The 26,945-nt window shown below is 38.3% G+C and overlaps 1 protein-coding gene across 3 annotated transcripts in view; it reads right to left on the minus strand.

Annotated features, from left to right (window-relative positions):
- LHX2 (LIM homeobox 2) overlaps positions 1–26,945 on the minus strand; it is a 50,278-nt gene that overhangs the window by 8,354 nt on the left and 14,979 nt on the right. For all 3 annotated transcript variants that reach the window (XM_083161008.1, XM_083161009.1, XM_083161007.1), the window contains exon 3: positions 26,083–26,462. In XM_083161008.1, coding sequence (XP_083017134.1) covers positions 26,083–26,462 — 380 coding nt within the window. The remainder of the gene's footprint in view (positions 1–26,082; positions 26,463–26,945) is intronic.

The raw sequence follows: 26,945 nt of genomic DNA on the forward strand, positions 1-26,945 counted from the left end.
CCACGTTGTCAGGTGACGGCGAGGATTCCCCCAAACAGCAAGGCTCGCGGCTAATGCAGGGAGCCCGCTGCATTTAACCGTGAGCCACGCTGTTTTGACGGCCACGTCTCTGCAAAATCCCAGCCATGTGGAAATGGCGTGTGTAGGGGGTCAGGTGAATACTGACCATGCGAGCTGTGACAGCTTGCAAAAGTCATTGAATATACCCCTAAACTTGTCTAAAAACAATAAATAATATTTTTTAAATGAAGTTAGAATGAATTGTACTGATGTGTTTCTTAGAACATTTACAGGTACAGTATACCGAATCGGAGGACTTTTTCATCGTTTTCTTCCAACATTATAATATGTATCAACTGGAAACTAGCAAAACATAATCACATGCAATATCGTATTCTGATGGGATGTATCAAGTGTCACATTATATACTGTATTTGCATGATTACTTAATTGCTTATACAGTTCTTCTAATCTTGAGCTATCTCAGCAAAGTCCTGACCTCTGGGTTTATGACCCTGGAGTCCTATTATGCATGTACAACCAAGGTGGGGAAAATGGAGAGGGGGTTTATATAATTCTATGGGGACTGCAGTGCAGATGATCTACAGTGGGTAATTCTGATATCTGCTGTGGACCATGTAAGCACATATGTGCAACCATATGTACTGCAATAAACCTCTGAAATTGCAGTTTTCAGGTACGATGGCATATTTTTAATTTATACAACGCCCTTCCTTACTAAATCTTGATAATCTGTAGACAATACTAATGATCTGTTTTTTTCCTTCCCTGTGATCATGGCCGTAATGAGATATATGGATGCAGTATCCCCGGGAAACTGCTTCATCTGTGTTTTCAGTTGGACATCGGATCAATATATAAATGTAAACTGGGTGCTGATGACCTTCTAAGCGGGACCGGTCCTGAAATAATTAATGGCAAGGAAATGAGTAGTGGTGGCCTAGAGTTGGTCCTCCGAGACGAAGGAGGAAAAAGTGTCTCGGTTATTGGCTAGGCTTGTGGAGTCTTGCATACAACAAGGAAACATGTCTGCCATCAATGCCTGGCTGGTACAGACATTTTATACATAGCCATGTATGTCCCTGGGAGAACTACGGAGGTTACCTCATACTCCAGATTGAGAACCACTGCTCTAGGCTGTTGAGGTGGTTATTTGCCTTAGACATGTTCTACACAGAAATAATGTTTGAAAAGTATGTAGATCATTTACCAACGGCCAAAATACCGATTGACAGAATCCCCACAACCAAATAATTATGGGCAAAATACCAACAGGTACATAAAACCAACAATCTAAATATCGACAACATCAAAATTGCCGACAATCAAAACACCAAGTACAAAACACAGTCGAACTACTATGTCAACATTCAAAATATTGGCACAAATAATACCATATAGAGTTTTTCATGATTGTTTCACAAAAACTGACTTTTTTTCATACTTTATAATCCCAGTGGACATAGAGGGAGAATGCCTCAACTCACTACTCACCCCAGAGGGAGATTAACAACAGGGCTGCCGGGGTAGTCTCCCAGGGGCCCCCACACACTGTGTATGTTGTATATGTAAACTGGAGTCTCTGTGTTGCATACTGTGACCTGGTTGTACAACAGGGTGTTTGACATATTTGTGTATCTAACTGTATTCACACATTATTCTCTTAATATCATTGCCAGCATATCCTACTGAGAATATTACTGCTAGGGGCCTCAACATGCTAGTTGCTCTAGGGCCCCCACAAACCTTAATCTGACCATGTGGCCCCTCCAGCAAGGTAGCAGCAATAACAGTAGTAGTAGCAGCAGCAATAACAGCAGTAGTAGTAGCAGCAATAACAGCAGTAGTAGTAGTAGCAGCGATAACAGCAGTATTAGTAGTAGCAGCAACAATAACAGTAGTAGTGGTAGTAGTAGCAGTAGTAGTAGCAGCAATAAAAGTAGTAGTAGTAGTAGTAGTAGCAGCAATATCAGTAGAAGTAGCAGCAGCAATAACAGCAGTGGCAATAGCAGCAATAGCAGCAGTAGTAGTAGCAGCAATAAAAGCCGTAGCAGCAATAACAGCAGTAGTATTAGTAGCAGCAATGAAAGCAGTAGCAGTAGCAATAACAGCAGTAGTAGAAAGAGCAATAATAGCAGTAGTAGTAGCAGCAATAAAAGTAGTAGCAATAACAGCAGTAGAAGTAGCAGTAATAAAAGCAATAGTAACATCAGCAGCAATAACAGTAGTAGTAGTAGTAGTAGTAGCAACAACAGCAATAGTAGTAGTAGCAGCAATAGTAGTAGTAGTAGAACCAATGACAGTAGTAGTAGCAGCAGTAGAAGTAGCACCAATAACAGCAGCAGTAGTAGTAGCAGCAATAGCAGTAGTAGTAGCAGCAATAACAGTAGTAGTAGCAGCAGCAATAACAGCAGCAGTAGTAGTAGTAGTAGTAGCAGCAGCAGCAATAACAGCAGCAATAGTAGTAGCAGCAATAACAGTAGCAGCAGTAGTAGTAGTAGTAGTAGTAGCAGCAATAACAGCAGTAGTAGTAGTAGCAGCAGCAATAACAGCAGTAGTAGTAGTAGTAGCAGCAATAACAGCAGTAGTAGTAGCAGCAGCAATAACAGTAGCAGTAGTAGCAGCAGCAATAACAGTAGCAGTAGCAGTAGTAGTAGTAGCAGCAATAACAGCAGTAGTAGTAGCAGCAGCAATAACAGTAGCAGTAGCAGTAGTAGTAGTAGCAGCAATAACAGCAGTAGTAGTAGCAGCAGCAATAACAGTAGCAGCAGTAGTAGCAGCAGCTGCTGCAATAACAGTAGCAGTAGCAGCAGCAATAACAGTAATAGTAGCAGCAATAACAGTAGTAGTAGTAGCAACAATAAAAGCAATAGTAATAGTATCAGCAATAACAGTAGTAGCAGCAGCAATAACAGCAAAATTAGTAGTATCAGCAATAACAGCAGTAGTAGTAGTAGTAGTAGTAGAAGTAGTATTAGCAGCAGCAATAACAGCAGTAGTAGTAGTAGCAGCAATAACAGCACACATAGTGGTAGCAGCAATAAAAGTAGTAGTAGTAGTAGTAGTAGTAGTATCAGCAGCAATAACAGCAGTAGTAGTAGCAGTGATAACAGCAGTAGTAGTAGTAGGAACAATAACAGTAGTAGCAGTAGCAGTAGCTACAACAATAAAAGCCGTAGTAGTAGTAGTAGCAGCAGCAATAAAAGTAGTAGTAGTAGCAGCAATAAAAGCAATAGTAATATCAGCAGCATTAATAGTAGTAGTAGCAGCAATAACAGCAGTAGTAGTAGTAGCAGCAACAGTAATAGTAGTAGTAGCAATAGTAGTAGTAGAAGCTATAACAGTAGCAGCAGTAGTAGTAATAGCAGCAATAACAGCAGAAGTAGTAGTAGCAGCAATAACAGCAGAAGTAGTAGTAGCAGCAATAACAGCAGCAGTAGTAGTAGCAACAATAACAGCAGCAGTAGCAAAAATAACAGTAGTAGTAGTAGTAGCAGCAGCAATACAGCAGTAGTAGCAATAAAAGTAGTAGTAGCAGCAATAACAGCAGCAGTAGTAGCAGCAGCAATAAAAGTAGTAGTAGTAGCAGCAATAAAAGCAATAGTAGTAGTAGCAGCAATAACAGTAGTAGTAATAGCAGCGGCAATAACAGTAATATTAGCAGCAATAACATCAGCAGTAGTAGGGGTAGCAGCAGCAATAACAGCAGTAGTAGTAACAGCAGTAGTAGTAGTAGCAGCAGCAATAAAAGCAATAGTAATAGTAGCAGCAATAACAGGAGTAGTAGTAATAGCAGCAGCAATAACAGTAATAGTAGCAGCAATAACAGCAGCAGTAGTAGTAGCAATAAAAGTAGTAGTAGCGGCAATAAAAGCAATAGTAATAGTAGCAGCAATAACAGTAATAGTAGCAGCAATAACAGAAGCAGCAGTAGTAGCAGTAGTAGCAGCAGTAGCAGCAGTAGTAGCAGTAGCAGTAGTAGTAGTAGTAGTAGTAGTAGCAGTAGCAGTAGCAGCAATAACAGTAGTAGTAGTAGCAGCAATAACAGTAGAAGTAATAGAGTAGTAGTAGCAGCAGCAGTATTATTATTAGTAGTAGTAGTAGTAGTAGCAGAAGCAGCAGCAGCAGCAGAGGTAGCAGCAATAATAGTAGTAGCAGAATAAGTAATAGTAGTAGTAGTAGTAGTAGTAGTAGTAGTAGCAGTAGTAGTAGTAGTAGCAGCAGCAGTATAAGCAATAGCAGTAATTGATGTGGCAGAAGCAGTAGTAGTAGTAGCAGTAGTAGTAGCAGCAGCAGTAGTAGTAGTAGTAGTAGCAGCAGCAGCAGTAGTAGTAGTAGTAGTAGTAGTAGCAGCAGCAGTAGTAGTAGTAGTTAAGCTGCAGTATTATTAGTAGTAGTGGTAGCAGCAGCAGTAGTAGTAGTAGTTAAGCTGCAGTATTATTAGTAGTAGTGGTAGCAGCAGTAGTAGAAAGAGTAGTAGTAGCAGCAGCATCAGCAGAGGTAGCAGCAATAATAGTAGCAGAAGAAGTAATAGTAGTAGTAGCATCAGCAGTAATAGTGGTAGTGGTAATAGCAGCAGTAGTAGTAGTAGTAGTAGTTAAGCAGTAGTAGTACCAGTAGTATTATTATTAGTAGTAGTAGCATCAGCAGTAATAGTGGTAATGGTAGTAGCAGCAGCAGTATTATTAGAAGTAGTAGTGGTAGCATCAGCAGTAGAAGCAATAGCAGTAATAGTGGTAGTAGCAGCCGTAGTAGTAGTAGTAGTAGAATACAGATCCCCAATTTATTTATTATTAAGATACTAAACTAGTGTCATCAAATTTATGCTACATCAATAGACACACACACACACACATACATACATACATACATACATACATACATACATACAGACACACATACACACATGCACACAATTTATACAACCAGTGTTTACTAAAATATTATAATGCAGTTGCATCTATATTTGATTTATACCAGCAACAAATGGGTAAATCGATGTTACCGCGTGTATGGCCTAAAAACAAATAATATTTCAGATTAGAAATACATGGATAGACATGCTTCAGTTTTCTTGTATAATTGCAAATTGCTCGCTCTGTATCTGGGACGCTGAAAGTGTAAGATCTGGGCATCATTATCATTTCTAGTAGGAAAGAATCTCATTGTTTTTTGCATTATGCAGAGGAAAATGGGGCAAAGCCATTACTGCAGAGGTAGCACCAGCAGAGGCCGGGAATGCTGCGTACTCGAGAAGGAATACTTTCAAGTTTGTAAGAAGATCCTGTATGTGCGATATGTAAATGCTTCTGGCATAGCTCTGCGGCATAATGTAGAATAATGTCCTAATTCTCTCAGCCTGTGCCAGAAACATTTTATGTTAGTTAAGACCTACAGTATAAACACAATCAGTAAAGTGATGTAGCCTTTACTAAGCGTAAAATGCATGAGTAGATTAAAGGCAATATCCATAGGATGGGTGTAAATAATATTACAGTGCCCGCATTATTACACTGATCCAACATTGGCAATTATGCCACATGACAGTTTGTTCAGAGGGGGTAAGAATTTGCTAAAATGAACAAGCTATGCTACCACTGCTAGAACAGATTGAGATATGGAAGCCCACGTTTGGACGTGATATTACAAGGAAATCCGGCCACACATTGGTATAATAATGCAGGAAAATGGAAAGAGCAGGAATAAAGGTGGTAAAGGAGCAATGGAGTATTATACAGAAAGGAGGAACGGTGTATTATCCAGAAAGAAGGAATGGAGTATTATACAGAAAGGAGGAATGGAGTATTATGCAGAAAGGAGGAATGGAGTATAATACAGAACGGAGGAATGGAGTATTATACAGAAAGGAGGAATGGTGTATTATACAGAAAGGAGGAACGGTGTATTATCCAGAAAGGAGGAATGGAGTATTATACAGAAAGGAGGAACGATGTATTATCCAGAAAGGAGGAATGGAGTGTTATACAGAAAGGAGGAATGGAGTATAATACAGAAAGGAGGATTGGTGTATTATCCAGAAAGGAGAATGGAGTATTATACAGAAAGGAGGAATGGAGTATTATACAGAAAGGAGGAATGGAGTATAATACAGAAAGGAGGAATGGAGTATTATACAGAAAGGAGGAATGGAGTATTATACAGAAAGGAGGAATGGAGTATTATACAGAAAGGAGGAATGGTGTATTATACAGAAAGGAGGAATGGAGTATTATACAGAAAGGAGGAATGGAGTATTATACAGAAAGGAGGAATGGTGTATTATACAGAAAGGAGGAATGGAGTATTATACAGAAAGGAGGAATGGAGTATTATCCAGAAAGGAGAATGGAGTATTATACAGAAAGGAGGAATGGAGTATTATACAGAAAGGAGGAATGGAGTATAATACAGAAAGGAGGAACGATGTATTATCCAGAAAGGAGGAATGGAGTATTATACAGAAAGGAGGAATGGAGTATTATACAGAAAGGAGGAATGGAGTATTATACAGAAAGGAGGAATGGAGTATTATACAGAAAGGAGGAATGGAGTATTATACAGAAAGGAGGAATGGAGTATAATACAGAAAGGAGGAACGATGTATTATCCAGAAAGGAGGAATGGACTATTATACAGAAAGGAGGAATGGAGTATTATACAGAAAGGAGGAATGGAGTATTATACAGAAAGGAGGAATGGAGTATTATACAGAAAGGAGGAATGGAGTATTATACAGGAAGGAGGAATGGTGTATTACACAGAGAGGAGGAATGGAGTATTATACAGAAAGGAGGAATGGTGTATTATACAGTAAAGAGGAATGGTGTATTACACAGTAAGGAGGAATGGAGTATTATACAGAGAGGAGGAATGGAGTATAATACAGAAAGGAAGAATGGTTTATTATACAGAAAGGAGGAATGGGGTATTATACAGAAAGGAGGAATGGAGTATTATACAGAAAGGAGGAATGGAGTATTATACAGAGAGGAGGAATGGAGTATTATACAGAAAGGAGGAATGGAGTATTATACAGAAAGGAGGAATGGTGTATTATACAGAAAGGAGGAATGGTGTATTATACAGAAAGGAGGAATGGAGTATTATACAGAAAGGAGGAATGGAGTATTATACAGTAAGGAGGAATGGAGTATTATACAGAAAGGAGGAATGGTGTATTATCCAGAAAGAAGGAATGGAGTATTATACAGAAAGGAGGAATGGAGTATTATACAGACAGGAGGAATGGTGTATTACACAGTAAGGAGGAATGGTGTATTATCCAGAAAGAAGGAATGGTGTATTATCCAGAAAGAAGGAATGGAGTATTATACAGAAAGAAGGAATGGTGTATTACACAGTAAGGAGGAATGGTGCATTATCCAGAAAGAAGGAATGGAGTATTATACAGAAAGGAGGAATGGTGTATTATACAGAAAGGAGGAATGGTGTATTACACAGAGAGGAGGAATGGTGTATTATCCAGAAAGAAGGAATGGAGTATTATACAGAAAGAAGGAATGGTGTATTATACAGAAAGGAGGAATGGTGTATTACACAGAGAGGAGGAATGGCGTATTACACAGAGAGGAGGAACGATGTATTACACAGTAAGGAGGAATGGTGTATTACACAGAGAGGAGGAATAATGTATTACACAGAAAGGAGGAACGATGTATTACACAGAAAGGAGCAATGGCGCATTACACAGAGAGGAGGAATGGTGTATAACACAGTAAGGAGCAATGGCGTATTACACAGTAAGGAGCAATGGCGTATTACACAGAGAGGAGGAATGGTGTCTCACTAAAACATATGGGGCTAGATTCTCTAATACCCCTTTCACACCGCACTTGTTAGGCTGCAGTGGGAAAGCGCCAGAGCTGATTTACCGGTTAAAGATAACCGGTATTTCAACACTTTTAAAAAGCAGAGTCCTACACGTTTCAGAGCCGTTTTCTATGCAGTGAGAATGGCTCTGAAACGGTATTTAGTAAAAACAACAGATTACAGACCTGTGATAGGCTGTCCCCTGCATTCTGCCTTGAAACGTGTTCAGGGGATTAAACGGGTTGACTGATGGGAATGGTACTTAAATGGTATCTAAAACTGTAATCTACTGCAATGAGAAGGCTCAAACCAGTTTAAAATACCATTTTAAAATACCAGTTCTTTAAACGTTTTGGCAGTGTGAAAGCGGTATAAGATTCAAAAGTGATAAAATGGAGATTGATAAACAGCCAGCTAATCAGCTCCTGCCTGACATGTCACAGACTGTGTTTGAAAAATGTCAGACAGGAGCTTATTGGCTGGCTGTTTACCACTCTCCATTTTATCACTTATGAAGCTTAGAGAATCTGGCCAAAGATTCAGAGATGCATGCTATTGAACATCCACTGCAACTTTATACACAATGCTGACGCTGCAGTATGTGTCTTCTGTATATAGATGTCTGATACCATCGTCTCCGATCCACTACTGCATTACAAGATGGATCAAATGTGTGACCAACAGCCATCTGTGTGACCCGTGAGTTACTCAGGATGGGCGGTGCATTGGCCAATGAAGCTGCATCTCTGGATGACCCAACAGCCCAGAGCCGTGGCAGGCAGAGACCAGCGCATGAGCAGAGCTGAAAACATCGGCGATATACACAAACCATCGGGTTGGGTGCGTCTCTGAATCTGGCCAAGAGACAAAAACTAAAGTTGCACCTTTCACACAAACTTTTATGGCGATACCTATAATGCGATTATTCCCTAAATATGGCAATAGAAAATGCGGGTAGATCTCTGATCATACAGTAGGTAGGTAACATGCACACTGTCATGCTTATGTCACAGTATATTTATTCATGTGCGTGATCCACAGTCACATGACAGTCACATGACAATGCTGATAGTCACATGACCCGTAATTATTTTCACCTCTCTTGCCGCAGTGCTGATAGTAACGTTACATTTATTCATTTGCAGCATTGAGGAATTCATTCTTAGGGGTAAATTTAATAAAGCTTCTAAAAATGAGAAGAGGTGATGTTGCCCCTAGCAACAGATTTTGTCTATCATTCTCCAGGATGTAATAGAGAAATGATATTGTTTCATGGTTTGTAGAATTGTGTGAAAACATCAAACTATTGTCTATTTGAAAGGAAAATGCACTTGGGACCTTATTCTGGTCCGTTTGCTGCTGACGCACGTTCGCATGGGGTCCGATGGGTTTTTGTCACTGCGCAAGCGCTTTTCTGCACATGTGCATGCGCTGGGTGTGAGTAGTCGGATTGCTGGTCGCAGGCACCCAGGACGGTGGGCCGGGGGCGGAGAGGGGTGTGGGGTGGCGGGCAATCCCATTAGCATATGTGAACGCCCAGCATTTTATGGGCGTTGCCATGAGAACGCTGTCGGTTCTCATGCTAATGAGGCCGTGACATGGCCGATGGGGGGGGGCCTGCAGCTGACATCACCGGATGTCAGCTGCCCGCCCATTTCCATTTGGATGTGCACGCATATGTATGAGTGCCTCAGACCACCGTTACAAATGCGCGCACGTTCCACATCATTCGATGGTTGCTGACCATCGAACGATCGGGGGACCCGATCAAGACTCCGGGGGCTGCTTCAAATGCAGCGTATGCGCAGTATGTATGAAGTTACTGCGCATGCGCTGGCCCCGTGCAGGGAACTCGGGATCGCGCATGGCCGGGGAGCACGGCGGTGGACGGGAGGAGCCAGGGAGCATGGCTGGACATGGACGGCAGTGGCAGCGGAGGGGGGGGGCATTGGGGCAGCCCCCCTCCTCTATACTGGTAAGAGCCGCCACTGCTCGCAAGGATGCGAATATGCATCCGAGTGAATCAACCAGCATAACCCTCAATGCCTGATTCAGACCTGTTCCCTAGGCTGTAAACGCCTAGTGAGCAGGTAAACGCCACCCGGCCCAATGACCGCTCCTCGACAAAAGGAGGAGTAATCATTTGTTGGTCGGTGACCATCGTATGATTAATTCAGCCTTCGCTCTGAAAAGTAAGTCCCTACGTAGGGTTTGCACATGCGCAGCCCCCTCACCATCAAAACTGGGGCAGAATTCGGACCCGAACAAATTGGTCTGAATGGGCCCCTTAATCTGACTGAAGGGTAAGGATTAGTATTGCAGTTGAAAAAACATAAATAATATAAAAAATCTCCAGTAGGGGCGGATTGTTCTCTTATCAGGGAAGTGTGCACTGTGGGCTGGCACTGAGATGCCGGGAAGCGCTAAAGGGCGTGTCTAGCAATATGTTCCTGTCCCAATTCATTCTCGCTCGATATAACGGGTGGGATGCATCAAGAGTGATGTATCTCGCCACTCATTGCATATCAGCGTCTATTATTGCATGCCGATTTAAGCAAAGGAAAGCTCTACCTATAAGAGTTTATGACCCAGGAGTCCCTTCTGCACATGCCCTGTATGATATTAATACGTGTCTAGGAACACATCCTGGAACCTACGTGCGGCCGGGAAGTGCCCACTAGATCAGTTATTACTGCAGTGATTCAAACTATAGTCTCCAGCATTTTTGGTTGGTTATTTGCCCAGTCCAGTATGACAAAGTGCAATGTGACCTCACAGACCACGGGAATCCCTTTATGTAGCTACATTGGATACATATTGATGACCGGTGTTTGGGATGCCGGCAATCCCAAATACAAACTCCGGCACACCCTCCCCATAAGTCCCGTATCTCGTTCTTGCATTTGGCATCCTGGCAGTCTGGATTCCGGCGCTGGCATCCTCAATGATGGTGATATTCCGGTGCCAATCACCTGTCTCCTAGCTACAGCTTCCATCACACTTGGATGGTTGACAGTATTAACTATCCAAATATATATACCACAGGGGAGTGTGACCCCAATGGCTTGCAATTCCATCATCAAACAAAAAATGTTAAACACCCATCTTCCAAATTATACATTTTCTATGACCCAAACCCTGTTTTCCTAATCTTCCACATTGCCTTTGTGTTCTGATAATAGATTCTTCTAATGGCTTATAAACATTTCTATTAGATTTCTAACATCCACTTTGTCTGTTATTATGACATTTTAGGATTTTATTTACCAATGGGGCAGTGGGCTGGTGGAAATTATAATGATGTATTGCTGATATATATATACTATATATATATATATATATATATATATATATATTATATATATATATATATAGAGAGAGAGAGAGAGAGAGAGAGAGAGAGAGAGGAAGGGAAAGAGTTCCTGAAATGACGTCTATATGTGGCAAAAAACTGTGGTCTATTGGGAATGGTGGTAATCGGCAGAAATAGAGGTTCCGCAAAGGAATCCATGGTTTTTCTCCAACTAACCTTTTCATAAATTGTACCAAATGGCAATAGAATTTCCCCTGGCATGTATTGAGTCTTGGAGAGAGATAAACATCAAACATTTTCAAGCACCACCTGTTAAACAGCCCACCCCTTACAGAATCACCCTTTACACTTTCAGAGCTTTGTTGCAAGATGTTTATAGTATGCTATGGTAATCTATATCTGAATAAATATCTAGTAAGGTGAGCATTTCGTCTCTGAGCGTCTGAAACATCAGGAGGTGTGCACAGTATCTATATCACATGATGTCGCTACTATTTGCTCTGGCTGACCTGTACGAGAGGTAACATGGAAGAATTCACAATCAGTAATAGTCATAACAATCCTACAGGAAGGACATGAGTATTAGCTAATTATTGGCTTCGTTGTATAATCCATTGTTATGGTAAACATGGGGTTCTAGACTTACACCATGTAGATGTACCTGCCTCCACAGAGCAGATGTTCCCAGGTCCCCCGTCTAGATGGATTATGGGCCACCGCTAAAAGATTTTGTTTTCTCTTTGAGTGTTAGCATCCTATAGGTGAAAGTGATTTTGTATAAGGATCAAGCGCTTGTAAATGGTATACGTGTAGTTTAAAATGTAAGAAAGAAAATAAAAATGATTTAAAAATGTAATATAATGTAATAGACGTGCATGCCAAATATGATAAAAATAGATGAATAAACACACTGGAACCGATAAGGGTTCATGTCTTTATAAAAAATACCTCCCAGGTATTTTGTTTACAGCGCCTTTATGGAGCATTTGAGGAATTCTGTGGCCGTGATACTTTGCTAGAGCCCGCGGTGTTGCAGCCATGCGGGGAGACCAATGTGGAGGAGCCGCGTATTGTGCCAGGAGAAGAACTGGACTGCACTGGAGTGAGTGGACGTTGGGACAGTTAGTTCACTCCTGTATACAAGGACTTAGGGTGGCATCCTCCACATCAGGTCCCCCCGCATGGTTGCAACACCGCGGGCTCTAGAAGAGTATCACCGCCACAGGATTCCTCAAATGCTCCATAAAGGCGCTGTAAAGAAAATACCTGGGAGGTATTTTTTTAATACTTGAACCCTAATCGGTTCCAGTGTGTTGATTCGTCTATTTTTTTATTCTATTTATCCACATGTATTACATTTTATTTAAAAAAAATCATAATTTTTATTTTCTTTCTTACATTTTAAATTGCACGTATATCCATATACAAAATTGCCTATTTCTATTTATCAAGCACTTCCCTAAGCGCAAGAGTTACCCTTTTCTACTATCCATAAAGGGGAAGGTAGTTGCTACAGAAAATTGTGTGCAGATTGTTGAAAGTAAAAACGCACTAGAACAGTACCGCTGTGCTAAGTCATATTAGACCATATGTAAGTTAAAAGTCCTACACAACACTGTTACTGGAAGGAAATGTGGTGGGGTATTATGTGCTGAAAAGTAAATCACTCTCAGTTTGAATATATGCCATTTGATAGAAGGCCAGGCAATTTAGTAACTGGCAACTGTCCATGACGCTCTACACTTAACTCATTAAGCACCATACGATACCATTGTTTCAGGTTCCAGGAAGAACAAGTAAGCAAGTAGTTTGATTCAACGCTACACAAGTATGTTAGCGTTTAACAGTTGTTCTCGTGTAAAGAGTGTTGTTAGGGTTCCTTGTGACTCATGTTACATTTTAGACAGTTTTCTTTGTGTTCTAATACAAGTTTCTGGTAAAAACATTTCCTGATAAATTGCGGGTGAGTACTGCATCATTATTATTATTATTGTTATTATTATATAATTTTCTTAAGAAAGCTTAGAACAGAAAAACCTAAGAAAATGATCTGCAAACTCAGATCTATGCGGTTTCCAAACTGGTTTCAATTTCCAGCAGTTCTTTTGGTCTGGCTTTGCAAAGAAATCAATTGCTTTTGAAAATAAATCTAGCTTCAGCTGCAGCCAAAACTAACTGACTTGTCTCCAAAGGACAGCAAAACGTGTTATTGTAAGAGTGACACATGAAATCTGTTGATTGCTTGCAAAGTACTCTGGCACAGACATGCGCCAAATCATCTCATTTCTGCAATGCAGAGAGAGGGGTGTTCACTCCAAAAGTATTTTGTGGATTAGACTCCAAAGAATCTGCTGCTTAAACTAATCATTTTACGTAAAATACTCAAAGGAATCATTGTTGATACAAGCTACGTTCATCCTTGAAACTGAAAAGGTTTCTTGCTATTTTTAATTACTTTCACCCATACATTGTTATTAGGACAACATTTTTGTTTGAGTCATAGTAGATTGCGTTTAATATATTAATAGATTTGAACTAAGCAAGCGACTTCCAGCTAAAATCCTCAACAAACACCCTACGGTTTTTATTCGTTTTTTAACCGGTTGGTTCCAACATTTTCTAAATTTTATTGGTGTCTACTTGCCCATTTCCCATCTCCTGTATTCCCATAAACTATCCAGTGGACTCTCACCACTTAAATAGAGAATATTGCTTGCTGCACATAAATTAGATGTAGGCCTGAACAACAAGTAATTGTTCTTCAAAATAGTTCTGTCCTTACAAAAGATCCACTTATTTAATCAAGACAAATTGGATGATAGGATGTTTATAAAGCTGTCCTTGAGTATGTTAAAATACAATGTGATATATATACTAAATATATATATACAGTATATATATAGATAGATAGATAGATAGATAGATAGATAGATAGATAGATAGATATCTATATCTAGATAGATAGATAGATAGATAGATAGATAGATAGATACTGAATTTTTTTTAAATGTTACGACAGGCTTTGAAAATTATATAGGGCCAGATGTACTAAGCTTGAAAAGTGATAAAATGGAGAGTGATAAACCACCAGCCAATCAGCTTCATTTTTCAAACACAGCCTGTAACATGATAGTTAAGAGCTGGTGGTTTATCACTCTCCATTTTTATCACTTTTCAAGCTTAGTACATCTGGCCCATATTCTACTGATAAGTTTGAGCAAGCTTACTCTCTCTGTCTCTGTCTCTCTCTCTGCCCCCCCCCTCCTCCCCCACTCTGGTTCAACAGCTGGCATTTCTCCAGTTGGTATTATGACTGCAATGTTCCTGTGGCTTGTATTCTGCGTTCTGCAATGTTTTGTACAGTAACTTTTCTGTTTTCTGAATTTTTACTTGTTTCTTTAAGATGCTGTGTAACCTATTTGGCACATCATCGTTACTAATAAATTGTAAGCTTGCGAGCAGGGCCTTCCGACCTTTATTGCTGTTTGTTATGATTCAGTTTTGTTTTATCTGTGTGTCCAGTTGTAAAGCACAACTGAATTTGCTGCAACATATTTAATTATTATTTATTTACAGTTTCTTATATAGCGCAGCAGATTCCGTTGCGCTTTACAATTGGGAACAACAGTGATTAAAGAAACTGGGTAGAAACAAATTGACATAGAGGAAGGAGGGCCCTGCTCGCAAGCTTACAATCTATAGGAAAAATTAATACATTTTAGAGTTTGCTTTTATGTGTGATCACATGTGTGTTTGTGTGTGTGTGTGTTTATGTGTGTGTATATTTATATACTCTATGAAAATGTGGATGTGCAATATTACAAACATTTGAAATCTGAGAGCCTGTCATAATTATGTAGCTGTAACTAGCACAATCCGTTGAATTTATGTTGACTTTTTATTTAACAAGATTTCAACTGATATTGGTTTTGTCCTACATAGACAGACAGCCCTGAAAATTAAACCTGGCTCAGGAAATTATTTTTCAATTGTATCTGCCAATAAATGATATTGACAGGGTTATTGGACATTTCTTTCCCTTAAGACAGTGGTACCCAAACTTTTTTGAATCACGGCACATTAGAGCATCAAAATATTTCAAGGCGCCTCAGGCCAAATGCTTCATATCGAGAAATTCAGAAAAAAAAAACATATTAAATTAAGTGCATTGTGGTTATATGTCACAGTTATCTGGTGAGGGACAGAATTTGCTTCTGTTTGTCCACATATATTATGATTGGCAGCAACAAGCACTGGATTTGCCTGGTACATTGACCATAAATAATATGAATTGATCTAGGTCCACCAACGCAAGGCACCCCTGCAAGTGTCATGAGCACCCCAGGGTGCCTAGGCACACAGTTTGGGAACCACTGCCTTAAGGAGTTTATTTTTTTTCTCCCTATTTGGATTTTATGTTGGGAATGAATCTACAGAAAGCATTATCCCGGCACTTATATTACAATGAAGCACAATGTACAGAAGACCCAATTTATCCCTTTTGTCCGAGTGTCTGTTCTGGTGGAGTGTTGCAATAGGCAAATGTCTTTGAGGAACAACTAGAATTCCTGTGACAAACTTGCTGTAAAATCAGAAATAACCCTGTATGTGGTTGGCTATTGCATATACAGCACCCACGTCAGTTTGTGAATGTAGAAATAGCTGGAGGTATTGCATTGGAAAACTTGCAACCTCTTGTATAACAAGTTGGTAGGCTATAACAGAAGGGAACAGCTAGGAAACACTTATTGCTATTCCATTTATCTGCACATTGTAAAAATATTCATTTGTAGGTGTATATATATATATATATATATATATATATATATATATATATATATATATATTTGTTTAATTTCCCATGAAATATAGGTTTATAAATATATTTATGCAGCTGTGTCTTTGTTTTGATAAGATTATTTCACTTGTGTAGGAGAGTGATGCATGGGTTAGTTTTATGGAGCAAAGGAGGAGTCACTAAACACATGTAAAACCAATCAAATCTAAACACGCAAGTAAAACCGGAGTGTATGAAATAAAATACGGTAAGTACTTTTCAATAGAGGACTTCCTAGAGTTTTATGTAAAACCAAAAGTTCATAGTTTGGTTACATTTAACGTGTATTTATACACATGAGCACTGTACTGTGTATTTGTGTGTGTGTGTGTGTGTGTGTGTGTGTGTGTGTGTGTGTGTGTATGTATATATATATATATATATAATATTTCTGTATTGGTCATTTATATTTACATGCTATTTACAGAGAATATTTTTCAGTTATTACAATCTCTGCCCCAGAGGGTTTTGTAATGTATTTTCCCAATTACACACATATATCATGGTTGTTAGAATCAAAGTAACCGATAAGCACTTGTGACTCATATATACAGTGTATAAACACACACACAAAGATAGATAGATAGATAGATAGAGAGAGAGAGAGAGAGAGAGAGAGAGAGAGAGAGAGATAGATAGATAGATAGATAGATAGATAGATAGATAGATAGATAGATAGATAGATAGATAGACAGATATAGCTAAAGATATCTCTCTATATATATATATATATTATTAACAGTTTCTTATATAGCGCATACATACATACATACATACATACATACATATATATATATATATATATATATATAGAGAGAGAGAGAGAGAGAGAGAGAGAGAGATGATAAGTTAATATTAAGGTTTGCAGCATTCAGATGGGGGCAATTAATGAACTATCTGTCATTACCCAAATACAAATATTAACCCCTAGATCTGTGTCTTTCATGTCACAATAGTTGGGGGAATTGATAGCTGTGGGCTGAGTGAATTGACTTTAATTGTAAGGGGAGGAAATGTGCGCCTAAAAGTGTGCTACAAAAAAAAATGTTTATTGGGTGTAGATGGTATGTAACACCTTCGCCATTTAACTTAAAAAGCTCACATTTTTTCCAAATACCTCATTTCTATAGGAAGACAGGCGAAGTTAAAACACCAAAAAAAATCACATGATGTTCACATTAAGAATTAAATAGGAAAACACAAAAGGAAGTTTACAGACTGAAAACTTGCCGAGTCACTCAATTGACATGCCAAGCCATTAAACCTCCATCAAACGTTTCAGAGTTAATTACAAGCCATAGCGTAGGAATGACAGCTTGCCAGCAATGATACTGCATTATGTCTGCCACTGTGGGAACAGATATAATTAACTCATTAAATAGCCTCTGATAAGGTCATGCATAATGTATAGAAGTATTTGTGTATAATATTAATATTATGTGAGCTGAGGGGGGGAAAAATAGCTGGATTCCTTGCAGTGACCTTGAGACGATTTCACTGGAGATGTTGATGCGGAAATGTTTCTGCTGTTGGAACGTGGATTACTGGCATTCTGTAGCTGGGGTATTATTACTTAATGGCTAAAGTTACTTTTAAACTTGTTCTTAAGATCAACATGTTGGTTTGTAAAGTTATCTAAGATAAGCTTTAGGGAATAACAAAATGGTTTGACGTTTTGTTTGTTTTAACATTTATTTGTTGTCATTTTGTAATTTTTGTCAAAGCTATTTGGATATTGTAACGATTATAGTCATCAAAAAAAATATTGTATATTTTCACTATAAAAATGGTAAATGTCTATTGTCTATTAAAAATGGTAAATCTAAAATTGTGTTTGCATTAAATGAGTAGGTGTGTTGAATACACTATATCACTATCTATTAGATAGATAGATAGATAGATAGATAGATAGATAGATAGATAGATAGATAGATAGATAGATAGATAGATAATTTATTAATTGTTTTATAATTATAGATTATTACTTTTAATATTTTACCAGTATGATAATTCTTATTTTATTGTCTTTCTTATACAATGATTAGTGTAACAATGAATAATTAAAGCTTGCAAAAAACTCAATAAAAACTATTGAAAAAAAAAAAAAAAAAAGCTTGGCCAACGTATATGCAGATTTTTCTACTAAAAATGGATAAAAGACAATAACTGGACAGGAAAGGACAATGGAAACGATTTAAGCATTCTCCAGAACGTGAAAGCAGAATTACAATATTTGAGTGTACACATCAGACAACATGCATATGATGCAATGTTTTCAATTTATTTTTAAAATCCCACGCAAACAATATAGTTGATACACACTGTGCAATCTTACAAATGACCTAGCTATATATGGTGCATCATTACATCGTTTAGTCGTTAATGATATATCATGTATAAATGTAGAAAGTGCGTACACAATGCGCAATGTTCTAAAAAACGTCTTTGATATCACCAGATCGAGCTGCATGCGCTATTAATCTAAAGACTCGATATTGGGTATACACTAAACGATTTCAAAGTCCTGATTCATCGGAATTGGCCACATCATTGAAAAAAATATTGTCTGGTGTGTACCCAGCTTTACAATTCCAGTTGTATAGAATCATAGGGCATGATTTACTATTATTGATTAGCAGGATTGTCTGTGTTTGTTACTGTGCCCAACACGTTGTTATATAACAAGAAACCTATATTTTCACCTGTAAAGAAACCTATATTTTCACCTGTAAAGAAACCTATATTTTCACATTTTCTCCTGAGCTATCGCGCCAATGAAAGTTAGCACAAGTCGGCCAAACTGAAAAATAGAAAAACTTTTATAAATATTTTTGAAAAGAGTTAGGGGTAGATTTATAAATACTTGGAGAGAGCTAAAGGGAAGAGCGAGAATTACCAGCCAATCAGCTTCATGCAGCTTTTTAATGGTGTGCCTTAAAAAATGACACAAGCTGTTTGTTGGTACTTTATCTCTCTACAAGATTGGATACATTTCTACTTTGGCGAGTTGTCTGGATGGATAAAAATATCTCTTATTTTGTATCTAAAGTGATGGATTATGGGAGTAATTGAATACAACAGTTTACACGGAGCCAGGACATCAATTTGAAATCTATAAAGGAAATCTAAATATGAATTAATAATTGCTACTGCATACGTTCCATCATGACCATATTTACCCAATGCAAAATGGTGAGTTTCCCTCTACATTAAGATACTGAAAGCAGCGGGGATAGGTAACTAATGGGGTACATGTGGGCATAGCATTGTCAACTTGTCCATGTGTGGCATTATTCCCCTTGCCAGCCTTCCTTCTCTGAACTTAACCTTGCAACTGTGTGCAACTGGCACTTTATGTTAATGAAGCAATGGTGGTCACATGATAGCAACATATTATCAGACTGGCCCTGCAGGAAAAAGGGGAGTGGTACGGAGAGCAAAATATGCTATATAGGGACATATCATAAGGCAATGTTTCCTTATTTGTCCTACTAAATACTTCCTATAAACGTGACACAACTTAAAATTCAAACGTCACAAGCAACGCCTATTTCAGGGGGCTGATTTTCATAAGCCGGCCTAGACTACAATAAATTAACTTTTTCTTACCAAACTCCCATCACTCAGATTAACAAATATCACATAACTGTTGTCAGATCCCAAGCCAGAGTACGAGTGGAAGAATACCCAAGAGAAAATGCTAATTCATTACATGTAACATTGCATGGCATTAATTGTAGTGTAAACCCTTTCCTGACAGGTAATTGGTCAAACTTGTGGGTGTAAGGATGATTGACAGGTTGTGTTGGCGGTACAGAAGTAACATTCTTAGCTGGTAAATTGTACATTAAGGAATCATAATTAAACTTAAGAATTTTGGGAATCACTCTCAGGTGTTGAGCTAGGTGCCCACTATACCGTTACCCAACCAACATAGCAGATATTGAGTGATTTACCAATAATTGTTTAGTGTAGGTGAGATGTACTAAGTTTGTTAGAGTGATATAGTAAAGAGAGATAAAATAACAACCAATCAGGTCCTAACTGCCAGTTACAGGATGTGTTTGAAAAATGACATATAGCAGCTGATTAGATGGTATTGTAACTCTGTGCACTTTATTACTCTTCAAAGCTTAGTACTGCCCCTGAGTATACTACCCCAGGGCCCAATGGTTGGTCTAAAACAGTGATGGTTCACCTTGGCACTCCAGCTGTTGTTGAACTACACATCCCAGCATGCCCTGCATCAGTTTTAGCATGGCCATCACTGGTCTAAAACATCTAAAATCAGCTACTGATAAAGTTTCTATGCACAACCTACGTCCTTCTCATCCTTTCTGAATTGGTAGGAAGATGTAACGAAGGCGGACCTTAGACAAATTTCTATTGGTAGCCGTGAGAAGACATATCGCTCACCGTAGTGAATATCGGCCAGTGTGGATGCCCGATATGCGGGTGCACACGATTACTAGTGACATCATCAGGGTTTTTCACATCAAATTCTTACGTAGTCAGTAGCGTTCTGTAGTATGCTAATGAAGAACGGAACATGTTTGTTCCATCAATTATTAATGTCATTCCAGTGCCTAACGACAAACTGGGCTGACGGGCATTCGTTCCCATGTCCTAATGAACGCCCGTCGCACAAGTGTGTACCTAACTTTTGATTCATTTTGGAGACACGTACATAAATATGATGTTTGGCTTCAGTAAATAATGTTACTCAGTAAATACTGAGCAAAAGTCACCGCACAAGAGACACAGTGAACTCTAGCTGTATGGAATGAGTTTTCCATTACAAAACCAACACCTGTATTACAACATTACCCAACACATATAGACCTAGATAAATGTTTGTATATATATACAGGCCTGTTAGATATATGCATGTGTGATGTTAATTACAACAGCCCTGTTTGTTCAGATCAAATATCTCAATAAATCTAAGCCATTTATGTAGTATTATAGTATTTTAAGTTCTTCATTATCCACATGAACAATGTTTGTTTTATAGATATGTCACTTATTGTACAATGTTTATACTAACTGCACTATCTCTGAAGGTTTCAATGTGCATTAAAAAATTGGACGGATGTGTAGTGGTTAGCATTACTGCCACACAGCACTGTGGTCATGGGTTCAATTCCCACCATGGCCCTAACTGTGAGGAGTCCTTATGCTTGCGTGGGTTTCCTCCGGGTACTCCGGTTTCCTCCCATCATCCAAACGTATGCTGGTAGGTTAATCGGCTCCCAACAAAACTAACCCTAGAATGTCTGTGTGTGCATATACGCGTGGTAGGACATATAGATTGTAAGCTCCAATGGCTGATGTGAATGTTCAAGTATTCTCTGTTGGAATATTGTGCTCTATATAAGAAACTGTTCATAAATAACTAAAGTCTAGTCAATCAACCCCGTGGACATTGAAATTAAAATACCAATTGTACATTCTCAATATCCTCTCTAGGGGGAGCCAGAGAGCTGCAATTCTAGTCCTCCAGACAAGCTTTACCAGAGAAGCATTTATAGAATTGTCCCTTTGGTTTTCTTTAAACAACAGAAGCATGATCGTTTGATTTAAACACATTTGTTAATTTATAAATGTATAAATAAGTAGGTTAATAATTATAAAGTGTTATCTTTTTAACTTTGTGCAACTCTAATCGTTTCAGTAGACTTAAATACCTGTTAAAAACTATTACTAGTTTACTAAGGGATTCACAATGCATTTTTTTAAAGGCAATATCTAGCAACTATAATTAGTATTATTATTAGTATTATTATTATTAATATTATTATTATCTTATTTGAAAGGTGCCACTAATTTCTGCAAAGCCAAATATAGTGAAAGAACAAAACAGGGTAAACAATGCAATAAAGAAACATATCCTACACTTTTGTGCCATTTACAGATATATCTGACATTATTTAATATAAGGGACAAATCTTGAATTAAAATGACTATTTAACAGCTAATTATAAATATAGTGGAACCGATATTTGGAGAACAGTTGTTTGTTCTATTGTGTTTTCCCACTTTGGATTTGCGACTTTGTGCTTTCCTAACGATTGCTTGTGTTTCCACAATATTCACTACGACTATATATTTTTCTCTACGTTTATAATTATAGTCCCTATGAGATTAAGAGAATAATTACAGAGTATCAGATTTCCGATGGTAATAATCCTGTTGTAATTATAGATTTTCAGTGGGAATTTGGATTAAAAAAGAAAAACATACAGCAGGTTTTTAATTCCCAATAGATAGTCTTTCTAGGTTTAGATTTTTTTTTGTACAAAAATAAGATAAATAGATAGATAGATAGATAGATAGATAGATAGATAGATAGATAGATAGATAGATAGATAGATAGATAGATAGATAGATAGATAGATAGTTTACTACAATAGATAGATAGATAGATAGATAGATAGATAGATAGATAGATAGATAGATAGATAGATAGATAGATAGATAGATAGATAGATAGATAGAATTTCACTACAGAAAAGAGAGAGTCTAATTTTAATATTAGTAAATATATTACAACATATTATAAGGGATCAGAATGAAAGAACTTCAGATAAACTGAATTTAGCAAAGTATAATAAAACGTTCTAAAGTTTTGATGCGATTTATCAAAAACAACAATGTATCGCATGATAACGCTGGCGATAGTAAAGTAGTGTTAAAACTCCTGTATACATTTAATAATGAATCTTTATCTACATCCTACATTTCCTGTCCATATTGATAAGGCCTTTGCTAAAATCATCAATGTACCCATCTGCTGTGGGAAACATACCGCCTTGGTAGGCAAGTGGGCACAATGCCCTTTGGTAACACCATGAGGAAGGGTCGCCAGGATCTAGTGGGCATTAGTAAGATACGTTTATGGGCAAACGCCAGCCTGTATTGGTTTTGCAAATAGTTCCCATTAACTACTCAGTACCTCATTTCCTATTACATTAAACCCACCATTGTCTGTAAGAAAAGGGCAGCTCACAATAGTCCCAGCTAAACCCACCCCACAATACAGAGTCCACTCACAAAAACCGTCTGCCATAGTGTCTTTATGTCCCTGGGAATTAAGTCCTCATATAGGCATTCAGCTCCAGCATTCACCCCAAAGTCTAAACTCCAGAGGAGACAAATCGTCCTATTCTTAATCGATAATTCCTAAGTAAACAGCAGAAACCATTACTCAATGGTCTAACCGCCTGTTAAATACTATATATATATATATATATATATATATATATATATATATATATATATATATATATATATATATATATACACCCCAAAAATCCCAACATAACACTGCACTTCATTGGAGATCCAGTACTTTTACGTTGCACTCTTGATACATAATATATGAGTTAATTATATATTATTTTGCACTTTGACATTGTAGCCGTTCTTACCAAGGGGAAATCCGGAAACACCCCTCACGTGCGCATTATTAAATATATATAACACTCAGAATAGTCGCAATCACCTCATTAATTGGTGTATTCGTATGATGGTGACTGAGGAGGAAGAGGGAAGGGGTTGTATTAATATTAAGTCACTTGTTTCCAACTATACATCCACATTCCTGCTCAGAGAGGGTCCCTGCCAAGTGTTACACACCCTTTATGGCCCAGGGACACTTTAGGGACCACATTTAAGAAAATAAAGGAAATATTCCATTTAGGGGAGGTGCTAGAAGTATACAGGGATGCAGCCTATGTATACTGTACAGGTGCTTCTGTGTGGAACTGTACCATGGGCATTGATTTACTGACCTAGAAAAGACCAACAAGCTCCTGTCCTACAAGTGAGGGGGGAACTATTATGAGAGGGAGAGGGAGAGAGGGAGAGGGAGAGGGAGAGAGAGAGAGAGAGAGAGAGAGAGAGAGAGAGAGAGAGAGAGAGAGAGAGAGTCTTTTTGAAGTCCCAGTTCCCTTCCAAGCTATTTTCTGCTTGTCAAGATCCATCCACATCCAAAGTGCCCCAGCTAAATCTTGTAGACCCTGCACAGTTACTGGGGCACAATGGGAACTATTTTTCCGTCTTAACAATGAACAGAGAACTAAACAGGATTAATAGGGTTAGTTGTGTGCTGGGATTTTTTTTTTTTTTAAATAGTTAAATCTTTAACCCTTTTGGTGCCAATTGGACCAGAAATACAATTCTTGAACACACCTGATATAAACGGCGCCCTGAACCAAGTAATGACGCACATTCGCTGAGTAATGATGACAGTGAGAGGCTGCTTGCTCAGTGCTGGACGCAGTGGAAGGTAACATTGTGCGGAACGGCTTCCAAAAAATCTCTAGTATGTACTCAAAACTGTGCCAGCTCCTGTGTCGAATCCTGTCACCTAAGGCACTCATCATATATTATATATCGCCAATGATGGCAGGTCTTTGTTGAACAAACTATATCAAACACCTCCCCCCCCCCCATATGCATACATACAGATATATATAGATATATATATATACATACACAGTATACATATATACTGTATATACACACACACCCTCCTTATATATATATATATATATATATATATATATATATATATATATATATATACACACACATATTTAACATTTCTTTGAATAAGATTTGCAGTGGAACGACACTGAATTAAAATATTGGTGACATCTATATTTACAAAAATTTGCAGAAATTGTGTAATAAAACCAATTAATAATTTTATTTGGTTTTTCTTTTCTTTTTTTCCACATATTCAATTCTCAACCCCAACAGTCATTTTCACAGCCTGCAGGAATCGCTAATCGTCAAATATAATAACACATAACCATAGAAATATAAGTTCTAAGCCCTCATGTACATGGCGGTTTGCGCAGACGGATTTTCCAAATGAGATGAATACATCTGCGTGAGTTTCTGAAAAATACCCGTTAACTCTTTGAGGCAGATAAAAGATTGCCGCCGTTCTATCTTCAGAAATGTAAATGCTCAATCGTTCTCAGATTGATCTCACACCTTATTGCAGAACACACATTGTTCCCGTACATATATGTGTAAATAAAATGTAATTTCATATGTATCAACCGGCGCATGGAATTATAGAATTATTAAGCACAGGATCCTTTACAAAGGGCTGTTAGGAATTACAGAGCAGCACTCCAGACCCCCCCCCACCCCCCCCCCCCCCCCCCCCCCCCCCAAATAAGCTGCTTTCCCCTTTATGAGGTGATCTATAAAGCAGACACTAGAATTGTGTTACTGATGGTAATTATTAAAACAAATACTGTCAGGAAAGCCGCAATCACAGCCTATTTCTGTTATTTATGGACCGCTCCTGTGCTGCCTTGTAACCTGATGCAGAAGCGGGACTTCTCGCTGATATGAGCTTTGTGCATATCACATTGGATTAACAAACACTCCACTCAGAGCTGTCACCTGGCACACCTGTTTAACCCCTTCCCTGCCGAGGGTAGACTACTGCCTGCCCACCCACCCCCCCACCCCCCCCCCCCCCTTCCCACCCCACCCCCAGCGCAGGAGATGGGATCGTTTAAACTAAACAACAACATGAATGAATATCATTTTATAGCGTGAAATCAGTTAGAACAAAATATATATGTATATATATATATATATGTGTGTGTGTGTGTGTGTGTGTGTGTGTGTGTGTGTGTGTATATGTGTATATATATATATATATATACCTATATAGATATCTACATAGATATCTATATATATCTAATATATCATATATATATATATATATACACACACACACACACACACACACACACACATATGACACCGCGATTAATTCCCTGCCATGATTCTGAGCAATGATATCAGACCCATCATGAAAGCCTCTGTCTTCATCTACCTGATTACAATTCACAGCATTTATACCTGAAGTGAAAAAAAAACTGCTGAGATCCTGCCTGCTGCAATTACCAGCTTGCCGGCACTTGATGCATAATTATACCCAGCCAGACTATTATTATCAGTTGAGATTTAATAAATGGAAGCTGTTTTGTGTAATGAAGAAGAAAACACCGCATTAGGAATGAATGAGCTTTGATGGCGGGCTGCTTACCTGCATTGTAGGCTGCCAGATCAGCTCCAGGCCCCGGACTCTTCCTCTTCCTAGGCCTCCCTTTCTGCACAGTCCCCACACCGTTGTAATAAGGCAGCCCCAAGGAAGCAGCCCCCGACCCCAGTCCTGCGCCCTTCCCTGATGTCACATCCGAGTGATTGAAATGGACTTGGTATTCTCCCTGTATCAAAGTCTCAAAGTGGAGCCTGCAGTAGACCAAGTTGTCCTTCATCCCAAAATGGTCCCCAGTGGTCAACATTTTGTTGCATGTGTTACAGGTGAAGCAGTTGAGGTGGTAAACTAAGTCCCTGGCCCTCATTACCATCTCAGAAGCAGAGATCCCCAAATGGCATCTGGCACATCTCTGGACTGAAAATCTCCTGGAAATGTAGAGCAAGTTCACAGTTAGCACATTTACTAAGGATAGGAGAACATTCACTCTAGAACTATTTATTCACATTATTTGTATGTGTCCTGTCTAATCCTAATAATTTCCACTGATATGACCCACTCATATATATATATATATATATATATATATATATATATATATATATATATATATATTCTTGTATTGAGCCATTTTGGCTAATGATTGCTTTGTGGCAGAAACTCATCAAGGTCAAACTTCACATAAACAGTCATTCATACTAAAGTATTGTGACATAACACAAGACCGCCCCCCCCCCCCCCCTATCCATAATGTATAATGTATCTGTTATGATGTGAAGGGATTTTAATAATATGTTCTACACACTTAAAAATAAGAACAATTATCCACTTTATTTGTCTTATAACAGTTATTAATTAATGAAGACGCTCATTTATTATGTTACCTAAATAGGTCTGTTTATCCCGTTATT

The sequence above is a fragment of the Crinia signifera genome, chromosome 9 (genome assembly GCF_055691185.1).
Source record: "Crinia signifera chromosome 9, ASM5569118v1, whole genome shotgun sequence".
Lineage (NCBI taxonomy): Eukaryota > Metazoa > Chordata > Amphibia > Anura > Myobatrachidae > Crinia > Crinia signifera.